At 38.0% G+C, this 11,814-nt stretch overlaps 1 protein-coding gene across 2 annotated transcripts in view; it reads right to left on the reverse strand.

The window, feature by feature from the left end:
* Positions 1 to 6,631, reverse strand: part of cacnb3a (calcium channel, voltage-dependent, beta 3a) — a 39,055-nt gene extending 32,424 nt beyond the window's left edge. For both annotated transcript variants that reach the window (XM_041799741.1, XM_041799742.1), the window contains exons 1-2: positions 6,302 to 6,631; positions 5,406 to 5,498 (exon numbers count right to left, since the gene is read on the reverse strand). In XM_041799741.1, coding sequence (XP_041655675.1) covers positions 5,406 to 5,498; positions 6,302 to 6,382 — 174 coding nt within the window. In that variant the 5' untranslated portion in view covers positions 6,383 to 6,631. The remainder of the gene's footprint in view (positions 1 to 5,405; positions 5,499 to 6,301) is intronic.
* Between the last annotated feature and the right edge of the window lie 5,183 nt (positions 6,632 to 11,814).

An 11,814-nucleotide genomic window follows, 5' to 3' on the forward strand; every position in this document is an offset into this window, starting at 1 on the left:
ACTGGTTTTAGAATATAAATAATGAGAGGATGTGCTATATCCTGTGTTTTTTGTATGTTCTCAACAGATATCAATACTAGAAATGCAAAAAGAAACAAATCCACAAGCTTTCCCAAGGTATGATTTAACTTAAAATCCTTTCAATTCACACCAGTTTTGAAGGTTGAATACAACTGTAAGGGTTAATGTTCTCCTGTTTACAGAAGAAGTATCATTGGAAGAAATTTGATACCAAGCATATCAAATAATAAACCATCAAGACTAAAAAGATGAGTTGAAAATTGGGGAGAGAGAAAGGGGGAATGACATGCAGAAAAGGAACCATAGGCCAACTAACCACAAGGCCACCAGTTCCCCTATCACTGAATATTTTCATAACTGACTGATCAGCTGATGTGTAATCTTAATCCATATAGTACTGGAGAAAGTTAAAACTGTCAATCATTCTGTCCCAGAGAAGTTAACATCTTCAAATAGCTAGAAAAAATCTACAGGGATATCTTCTTTTCTAATAATACATCTAGGGGTGCACAGGCCATGGTTCTCTGCCAGAAAAGGTGGATTGCTCCCTCCGGCTGGGGAGGGTGTATTTGCCCCAGATGTTATCTCACCCGGGTATTGTTCACAAGTGAGGGTAGAATGGACTGCGAGATCCACAGGCAGATTGGTGCAGTAACAGCAGTGTTGCAGACATTGTACCGGACCGTCGTAGTGAAGAAGGAGCTAAGCCAGAAGGCAAAACTCTCAATTTACAAGTCAATCTACCTCCCAGCCCTTACCTATGGTCATGAACTTTGGGTAATGACCAAAAGAATGAGATCGCGAGTTCAAACAGTCAAAATGAGATTCCTTAGGAGGGTGGCTGGGCTCAGCCAGCCGCTGCTCCTTCATCTCAAAAGGAGCCAGTTGAGGTGGTTCAGGCATCTGATCAGGATGCCTCCTGGTCGCCTCCCTTCCAGGCATGTCCAACTGGGAGGAGACCCCAGGTTAGATCCAGGACTCACTGGAGAAATTATATATTTCATCTGGCCAGGGAACGCCCAAGGAGGTCTGGAAAATGTCTCTGGGGAGAAGGATGTCTGGGCTGACCTTCTTAGCTTGCTACCACTGTGATCCAGTGGGAGAAAACTGATGGATGGATGGATGGACGGGATGCTCTGATGCATGGATTTTAGCCAGTAATGGCACTTGTGACAGACATCAGCCATCAGCATTTAAAATGCTGATATTCTTAAACTCGTTTTTACCAATACTAGAGCCTGACCGATTGATCGGTGGGCCGATTAATCGGGCCGATTATAGTGTATCACAGATTAATGAACATTGGCCAATATGTAGCCGATATATTAACTTTTTGCTGCGTGGGGATTTTGTCGCTCTGCTCCTGTGCTCTGCTCTGTGTGTCCCTGCTGAACTCAGCCCAAGTGCCTGGCCCCTCCCCCTCACACACAAGGCCCCGTCCACACAGAGACGAATTCAGGAGTATATGCAAAAGTTTTTTGTCGTATCGGCGTTTCATCCACACAGAAATAGCGTTTTGGGTGACTGTAAATGATCCTTTTTGAAAACGGGTCCCAGAGTGCATAAATCCGTAAACGACTACCGTTTCTTCTCCTAGTGGACAGCTATCCACATCTTTCTTGAAATGAAAATCGCAAGCAGTGTAGCTCTCTGTTATGGCTTTTACAGCAAAATCTGACGCTCCTTTACCACCACCGTGAAATGCATACACCATATGTTCTTAAATCTAACGCTAAGAACAACCAGAAGGGCAACTAGAAGAAAGTTTGTGTCAGTTTTCTGTGAGCCTCTTCTTGTCTTTCAGTGCATTTCTGTGGGAGCAATACAGCGCCACGTACAGGCTTGGTATATGTACTACAGCGTTTTCAGTCGTTTAAGTTGCATCTTTGTGAAATGAAGATAAATGCAGTTGTTAATTGACATGCCCACCACTATCTAATAAAAGACTATTACACAGCATTTCAAAGTTGTCCAAGTTGCATCTTTGTGGAAAAAAAATAAATAAATAAATAAATGCAACTGTTAAATTAGTATATATCCTGTGTATATCAATGTTCTTATTTCATATATCAGCCAATATATCGGATATCGGCTTTTTTTTAGCCCCCAATATCGGTACTGGCATCAGCCCCAAAAATCTAATATCGGTCAGGCTCTAATACTAACACTGAGATGTGCAAACAATTTTTTAATTATAAAGAACACCAAGTGTCTCCAGTGCAAAGAGAGGCTGAGCCTATGCCATATCTGTATCTCAGCTGGAAATATTGGAAAAGATTTTCATATTTGTCAATACCAAAAATTCACTTCTTGAGCTTATATCTGTAAAGCTTAGGTTGGGCAATATATCGTGTTTTTAAGATATATCAGAAATTTTCATATGAGATATAGGGTAAAAAAATATCATTATATCTTTATAATTTAAGTTGATTTGATTAAGAATTTTGTGTAATGCTCAGTAAAAGACTCTTTACTGCTAACAGCAATATAATTATTGACCTCAGTCAGGATAATCAATATAAATATAAACAATTTATCTAAAATGGAAATTGTCATTTTTTTTAAGTCAAACTTTATTTAAGGAGCACTGTCATTTAAGTTATTTTCAAAAATGAGTAATTAATTTTTATGTCATTTTTCATGTGCATTTTTATTTTGCAGCTGTGTATAATAAAAAATACCTGTGTGGCATTTGGCATCTGACTTTTCGGTATGTGGATCTGACTTAAAGAAGATTTTTGGTCAGTTTGTTACAGAACATAAACAATGAGGTATTCAGCATGCATTGCAATATTAAGAAGTTATTAGGGGTCCATAACTGAGCCCTACTACCGGCAGTGTGATAGTATGTTAAATGCTGTGTGGCTGACGAGCCAGGAACAACCCCATAAGATTGGGGACTGTGTTTTGTGCTCAGACTGGCTGATGATGAAATTTTAACCAGGATGAAAGAAAGTACATTTGGAAAAAAAAACTAGATTTTTTTTAATGGGTTCAAAATCTTAAAAATTTATATTTGCAATTCTGTTGTGAATTGATTTTTTCCAGCACCACTATATAGGTTTATGGGTTTGGTTTATGTGGGACTTAAGTCACCATTCTCTCTCCCTGTATTCCTTTTCTCTCTTCAGCTATTCTATCAACTCAGGTAAAAAAGTGCCTAAAATGATCATTTTATTGTTTAAATCCATGCAATTCTCTGTAAGACAACTTAAGGATTAGCCTTCTGCTGTCAGTTTTTTTAATAGAGCGGTATAGAGATGATGTATTTTATTTTTGTAGGAAAATCTGGAGTTTGAGTCATACAGGTTTCACTAGATCTTTATCCGTGTTTTCCATGTTTTGGTCATTGCTGGAAATTATCTCCTTGGATGAAAAAAAGTTTATGCTACTTGGATGTTTTCTTAATCAGGACAATCTTCACAAAAAAAAAAAAAAATCAATATTAAAGTATTTGAAGTAAAGCTGGGCAATTAATCGAAAATTAGATTAAATCGCAATATGGCCTACTGCAATTTTCGAATTGCAGGAAATGCAATATGTCTTTTACCTAAAATTTATGACAAAATGCCAGTTTAACTTTTTTTTTGGGGGGGGGGGGGGGGTTATATTTTGCTTATTAAATGTGAGAATTACATAAAAATGACCACCCTCCCCTCAATACAAAATTCATCTTCAATTTGCAATATGAGTCAAAATCATAACAATTAGATTTTTTTTCACAATTGTTCAGCCCACGCTTAATCTAATACTGTTTTGGTTATAGTATAGAATGATCTATTGCTTGTGTTTTTCGGAAAATGCACAAGATGAGGAACTTAACAAATAATCGCATATCAAATCGCAATCGCACAATTGGGGAAAAAAAACCCAATTAGATTATTTTCACAAATCATTCAGCCCTAATTTGAAGCGTAAACATAACCATAGAAAATAAAAGGCTAACGTTAGACTAAGTAGGAACTACTAAGTAGTAGACTGACTTCAGCATCACCACCACTAAGCTGCCTCCAACTATTTTTCCACACTCTTCTCTTGCAAAGTTTGAGTCAGAGTAGTTTAATGCATAACACCAATACACACGAAGCGAAAAGTGGACTAATAAATGAGTTCTTTGTTTGACATGACGACATTTAATGTCACTGACAAACTCTGCAGTCCCACTTAACCACTTGTTAGCAACTGCCTGACCTGAGAACCTTCAAAATTCATAAGTGGGGTGCTTTGAGGTGAATTTCATATCATAGAAAAAAATGAGGGCAATATCTCTAAAGCTTGTGTTTACTGGAGACATCATTTTATTACATAGTCTTTGAGGCGATGGAACCAGAAGTGTTAAAATGCTCACTCATCCCTGGTTTCTAGGAGTCATCACTAAAGCACTCTATTGATGTGTATGAGAGTTTTAACTCCACCCTCTGGAACAAGTTTAATTCTATTCTTATCCATTCTATCTCATTGAACTCTAATTGTTTCAGCTGTAGATTAATTGATCAGGATTGAATGGATGCTAAAGATATCTTTTCCAGGCACTATAAAATCCTTTGGGGTTACATAGAGAGCGTATTCTTTCTGAGACTTGAGAAGCTCTGGGATCTTACAGTTTGGGATGAGCTGTATCTTGGTGAAACCTCTTGACTCCTCACTACCCACAGTAGTTTGGATCAAGAGAGCAAGTTCTTCCCCCTGCTGGACTCTTTGACAACTACAATCAGCTCTGCTCAGTGACACCCAAATTAAATCAAAGCCATTTTAGGAAACAAGCACATCAAAGTGAATGCTGATTATTACACCTTTCAATCAGCTGATCAAGATGATTCACATACAGCCACGCAGTCGGAGCGTGTGGGGAATCTGGAGCTCAGAAATCTCCCTCTCTCTCTCTTTCTTTTTTTTTCAGTTGGAGATTGTCTTAAATAACACCAAATCTCCATCTGTGTCTGCTTCACGTGCTTGACCTGGAAACATTAATTAAAAAATCTGGGCTGAGATGGGATTTTGATGCAATGCACTGCCACTCTAAAGCATTTTGCTGCTCTCTACTGGGCAAAACAACAACTGAAAGGACAAGCCAAGCTGAAGATGCAGTACAGAAATGTTCATGTGTGATACAAGAAAGATAAACAGAGAACAACACACCACTTTTGAGAACTACAGTCAGAAAGAGGACACTGATTTTACATAAAAAGCTTATATTGCTTGAAAAAAAGCAAACAGCAATCCTATAACATCTGTTCTATCCTCCTTTACAGATTCAGCCTTTAGAGCTCAACATGGCCTATGTTATCTGTGTGATAATCATCCCTGTGATTCTGATAACTGGAGGAAGATGCATGCATGATTAAGGAGAGAGATGCCAACAAATGCCTCAAAGGACTCCTTACCTGGCGCTTGATGAAGCTGGATGTTGTGTCAGATGAGGTGCTGCCATCTGAGCGTTTGAAACGGCTCTTTCGTTTAGGCAACTTCCTGGGCAGCTGTGATGAAAGAGACAACCACAGGTGATGAAGATATTAATTAATAGATAGATAGATAGATAGATATTTCAATTGATTTTAAAGGTTTTTCTTTGTTATTTTGGCAAAATATATGCATACATTTTGTGAAAACTGGTGCAAAAGAGCTGCTTTGCACCAGAGCCACAACTACAAACAGGTGCTGCTTTGCTAAAATCACATATTTCATGACTACATTAATCTACCTGCACCTACAGATCTTTATAAATCAGGACACAGATTTCCTCAGGCCACTTGTACCACAGTCGATGAAAAGGTAAGCTTGGATGTTTCATTGTGTGTTTCAATGTGTGTGCTGACAGGCCCTGTAGATTCAGGCTACAGGTGAATCAGAGTCATGGTTTTTCTATGCTGCTTTACATCAATAAAATTCAGCATACAAGTCAAGTCATATGCCTGTTTTTTCTTATGCATTTCTGCAAATAAAGCCGGAAATATGGATCAAATACATGACCAAACATTAGCATGTAATCCATTAAATGCGTATTTTGAAGCAGCAACATGTAGAGGAACCTGTTTGTGTACTGGGAAGCATGATAAGATCGCTCAAAGTGCTTTTACGCCGACTAAACAGCAATTTGCAGTTTCAGTGAAGGTGGATGTACACAAAAATGAAAGAAAGTAGCTGTAAGGCAAAACGCGACGCCTCAATCTCAACAACAAGTAGCAGTAAGAAGACGTTAGCTAGCCGTTTTCCCCCACCGCACTTTACTCTTACTGAGATGATAACAGCTAATAGTGTGAATAAAGGTGTGTGGATTTACCTGGAAATAGTGCGATTGGGAGCCTGTTTCCACAGCAGACAGTGGGTCTACGGGCGATTTGGACATTTTGACTTGCACCATCTATTGAGAGCGCAGGGAGGCGGGATGCACACAGACATGGGTTACTGGAGGAAACAAGGGACACAAAATACATCTAGCTATATGCAGTAAAAGACAGCGGGGGCAGCGGCATGCGGGACCGAAAATACAAAAGGGGGAAACGCGACCACTTCTATCAAGGTTCAGTTGACACTGAGGCTGTTACATTCTCCTTGATAAGAAAACAAATGTTATATCGAGGAGGAAAATATAAGGTAACGCGAACAGGAAAAATACCGGAGCTAAAATAAACGGTTAGGACTGAGGCGTCATCGCTCGAGCTACCCGTTGAGGTCCGTACTAACTGAACGTCTCTGCCGGGGGTGTCAGGGTTGTCTAAACCGGCACAAAAATCAATAAATGCTTTAATACACTAATAAAATTTAACCTTCCTTTTATTTAGAGGTGTGCTGCTTCAAATCAACACCATTCTGACTTCTACTTTCAGGACGATGTCTGGTTTCAATCGAGATTTACAAAAGTAAACCACAGTAAAATACATGTGGAATCATCAAAGAGTGGATCTTTGAATTAATTTCAGGGGGTGATTATTAAAAACCTGAAAAATAAAAGTACCTCTCCAAAGGTATTTACATCCCTAGAGATACTTTGAGAAGCCAATTTTATGTTATCATTACTTCTTCCCGAGCACATTTATAAGTCAACTAAGCTACCTTTTACTCCACTGTACTTATTTTAGATGCTGTGGTTACTCTGCAGATAAGCAAGGCCGCCTATAAAGGGGGTGAAAGGGACCCAGCCAAACTGGGGTCCCATGGAGGTCATCAAAATCACAGTCCACTGTAAAGTTAAGCTATGATAATGCTCGTTTTATTCTTAACCGGAATAATAACCCCTCATATCAAAGCAACAAATTGTTATTTTTATTTATTTACGCTGTTGTACTAATATAGCCTTTATTCAAGATGTAACTCCCTTTTCTTAAGATAAAATTAACTTTTTATTGGTAAAGTTAAAAATGTGGATGGACATACTGAACAAAACCATTTGGAAAGTAATAGACTTCAAAGCTTGGCCATGATCTGCACATTCATCAGGATACCAGAAAATAAAACAGAAAAACTGAGGCAAGTTCAATGGAAAAGTATTATATAAATGTGAAAAGAGGCAAAAAAAAAATAGGCAGAATAGCAAGAAATAGTTGCAAAATGAGCAAAAAGTGTGTGGAAACTGGGCAAAAGAAGAGGCACAGAGTGGCAAAAATGAGTGAAAAAGCAACTAAGTGGGTAGGAGGGGCAACAAATCAGATCTAAATGCCAAAAAAGTGGCAAAAATGGAACAAAGTGGCAAAACAGTCGAAAAATGTGGCTAAATTTGGCAGATGTGGCAAAAGAGTGGCAATGAAGGAGCGAAAAACATCAAAAATTGTGATGCAAAAGTAGTCAAAATGGTTTAGAAATGGCAAAAAGTTGTAGCAAAAATAGGCAGAACAGTGGAAAAAGTGTTGAAGAGAGGTCACAAAGTAGCAGGAAAATAATTCCAACATCTTGACTTGATATTTTTACATAAGAATAAGCTCCACAATGGCAAATGTTATGAAAGTGATGCCTGTCTCCGTTGATGATACTCACTCTAATCCAATGGTAGAATTAACATTATTCTAAGCAAGGTTAATTGTGTATTGTGGGTGTGTGACCCTGTTGTGACCCCCCATTGTTATTTCCTAAAAGTTCTTTGTCCTTTTTTAAAGGTCTGATATTAATTCTGATATTAATATTAATTCAATGACGACCACTATGGATATCTACTAGTAACTTGTGTAAACACATAAGAAATAAAAAAATGCAATTTCAATCACATCTTCTTGGAGAGAATGTTTTTGACAATACTTAAAACACTTGTTAATGTCCTTTATACTCAAAGCGGTGTTAATTTTAAGTACTTTAAATGGCTAACAATTGATCCAGTATTTTATATGTCTATATAGATCATCAGCACTTAGAATAATATATTCCAGAAAAAAGCAGGTGATGTAAAAATAAAAATCAATACATGATCTACAGTGGGATAAGAATTTAAAGTAGCAGTAACTCACATAAAAAAGAAGAGAAGAATAACAATGTCCCATCCTCGTATATGAAGAATATTTAAAGGTACTCAGGGTTCCTACATAGTTTTAAGAATCAAGTTTAAGGCTTTTTAAGACATTTTTCAAGACCTGAGCTGAGAAAACTAATACCTTTTTTTTTTTTTTTTTTTTTTTTGCGGCAAATGGTCAAATGAAATTCCTTGGTACACTGGACAGAGCTGAATTATCTGGTTTGATTTGCTGGAAATTAAATGTCAAGTGATAAAGGAAACAGGGATTTTAGGGTCATAAACACAAATTTGATGATTTTTATTACATTAATTGCCTCTTTTCTATCAATATATGGCACAGTAATGTTTATATTAACATACGTAACAAGAATATACCAAAAAAAAAAGATTAAGATAAAAAAAATATGGTTGGAACACAAAGATTTAAAATTCAAGACCACTCACTAAAAGTAAGACTTAAGACTTTTTATGACCTTAAATTCATCAAGTCCAATTAGAGATGTTTTAAGGATCTGCAGGAACCCTGTAATAGTAATGTTATCATGATTTTAGTCCATATGTGCCAATCTAATTTTCATAACCTCACAGCAGATCTCTGAGCCCCCCAAAGGGGTCCTGGGCCCTTGGTTGGGAACCAGTGCTCTACAAACTTCTCCCTCTATGGGGAATAAGGAGTTAGGTGTGTGTATAAGTGTTTCATATTAGACTCAACCTTTGTGCAGGTCTAAAAAAACACATGAAGAAGTGAAATATATGATAAAACAATAATGACCATTTTTCACAAGCTTATATTGATTGATATTTATTGAGTAATATTAATGGAGTTATGTTTAAATATGAAATCAAAGCATGACGAGAGGTTTGAAGCCATTTTTTTTTTTGTTGTAAGTGCGGTAAACCTTAACCCTCACCTTACTCACCATTTCCCATATAGGGAGCTGTAGAGCACTGGTTCCCAATCTGGGGTCTGGGACCCCCTTTGAGGGGCCCAAAGATCTGCTCTAAGGTTATGAAAAATTAGATTTGCAAATATGAACTAAAACTGTGATTCAACATTTGTTAAATAGTAAGTTAGAGGGAAATTTGCGCTTCACATCAATGTAGACCATCGGTGAAATCACTCCACTGGAGTGCCAAAACTCAAAGTCGTTCAAAAGTTTCAAAAAGGGCAGCACATCTCAAATCCAAGTTATGGAGGACAAAACAATAACATTTTACAAGTTTATTTGGCTCACATCAAGACAAACGCTTATGCGTTTCGGCACAAAGCCTTCATCAGATCATTTGTTTGACTGAATCTACAGATTCCCTTTTTAAACAGCTCACAAGAGCAGAGTCACTGCACAGCTGGAGGCTGTGTCTAATCAGTCAAGAACCAATCACCTCTTAGTCATAGTTAAATCTGCAGGAGCTAATAACACAACCAGGTTTCCTTCCACAACACAACAACAGAACAAATTCAAGCTATACTGGGATTATTCAGCAAAACACATATCTTCTACATCAGTGTTTACCAACCATTTTTCTTTGGAGCCCCCTCTTACATACCTGAGAAAAGTGGAAGCCTCCCCAGGACCCAAGAGAGAAGAAAAAGGGACAAACTGCTGCCAAAAATCAACATGGATTTTAATTGTTTCACTGATAAAACCCTAAAGGGACTATGTATGCTATTCTTTTCAAAACACTTGTGTATAAACTACTTAATAACTGCTTTATCATGGTTTTAGTCAATATTTGCAAATCTAATTTTGGCAGCATCAGAGCAGTCAAAGCCTCATATTGCCCCTAAGATCTTTGGTGCCCCCCCTGGGGGTTCCAGGACCCCAGGTTGGGAATGAATGGTCTACATTATATTAGTTTAAGAAACATTTTGAGGCTGAAGTCATCATTGACTAAAAAATATTATGGTGCTGTATTTAACAACTTAAATATACCAACTGAGGTCATTAAGTCACTACTGAAAAGTTTTCTGAGGCAGTGTGTTCTGAGAAAGCTGACTCATTTTCTTACCTGGGTTCATACTCTCCAACTCTTTTGCAACCAGTGTAGTCTCCCCCTGCTGGCCAAAGGAAATAGTAAAGGCTTGAGGTACTTTTGCATTGACTTCACTCTGAGGAGACTGCATTCATTTGTCACTCAAGAACAACAGTTATAAAATAAAGCGGACTTGAGCTTCTGCACTCCAGAGGCAACTTTAAACAGACCTTTCTGAGCTTTCACAGTATATAGACTGTATTTGTTTAAACATCTTTATGTCTGCTGTTACCCCATTGTATATTGTTTAACACAACTTTTCTGCCTGTTACCTAGGGCTGGACAACACAGACCACAAATGGTCTCTCAAGCTTTTTTTGTTTATTTTTTTTTGCTAAATGGTAACACATAAAATACAGTACATTCAGAACATATTCAGACCCCCTTCACTTTTTCCAATTGTATTATGTTGCAGACAAAAAATCATTTTCTCTCATTGAATTTTAGAATTTTTGCAAATGTATAAAAAAGAACAAAACTAAAATATCACATTGACATAAGTATTCAGACCCTTTACAACAACTCTTGACATTTAGCCAGGTGCCTCCCATTTCTCTTGATCGTTGCTGAGATGTTTCTACAACTTGAGTGGAGTCCACCTGTGGTAAATTAAATTACTTGTACATGATTTGGAAAGACGCACACACCTCTATTGAAGACCTCATAGCTGACAATGAGATGGGACAAAGTTCCAGAAGGACAACCAGAAGGACAACCACCACTGCAACATGATCTGGGCTTTATGGCAGAGTGGCTAGACGGAAGCCTCTCCTTAGTGTGAAACACATGAAAGCCTGCTACGCACCTGAGGGACTCTGACTGAAAGAAACAAGATTGTATGGTCTGATGAAACCAAGTTTAAACTGTCCGGCCTCAATTCTAAACTTTATGTAAAGAGGACACAGGCACCGCTCATCACCTGCCCCGTACGATCCCAGCAGTGAAGCATGGTGGTGGCAGCATCATGCTGTGGGGGTGTTTTTCAGCAGCAGGGACTGGGAGACTGGTCAGGGTTGAGGGAAGCCGAATGGAGCAAAGTACAGAGATACTGTCGATGAAAACCTGTTCTGCAGCACTCAGGACAGGGCTGGATGTTCGCCTTCCAACATGACAAATTCTTTCTGAAAGCACTGTATAGCTCAGATTTTTTTTTCTGTAGAGAAATAACAAAAACAAAGTCAGTTCTAGTCAAGTCAGCATGGGCCAAACACCACAGGCACTTATACTAACAACCAGCTGCACAATCTCAGGTCTGTGCATGAAAAAGGACAAAATAATACCCTTAAAATTAATAATGATTTATGGAAAGGTTAAAAAAA

Source organism: Cheilinus undulatus, linkage group 11, assembly GCF_018320785.1.
Source record: "Cheilinus undulatus linkage group 11, ASM1832078v1, whole genome shotgun sequence".
NCBI classification, from domain to species: domain Eukaryota; kingdom Metazoa; phylum Chordata; class Actinopteri; order Labriformes; family Labridae; genus Cheilinus; species Cheilinus undulatus.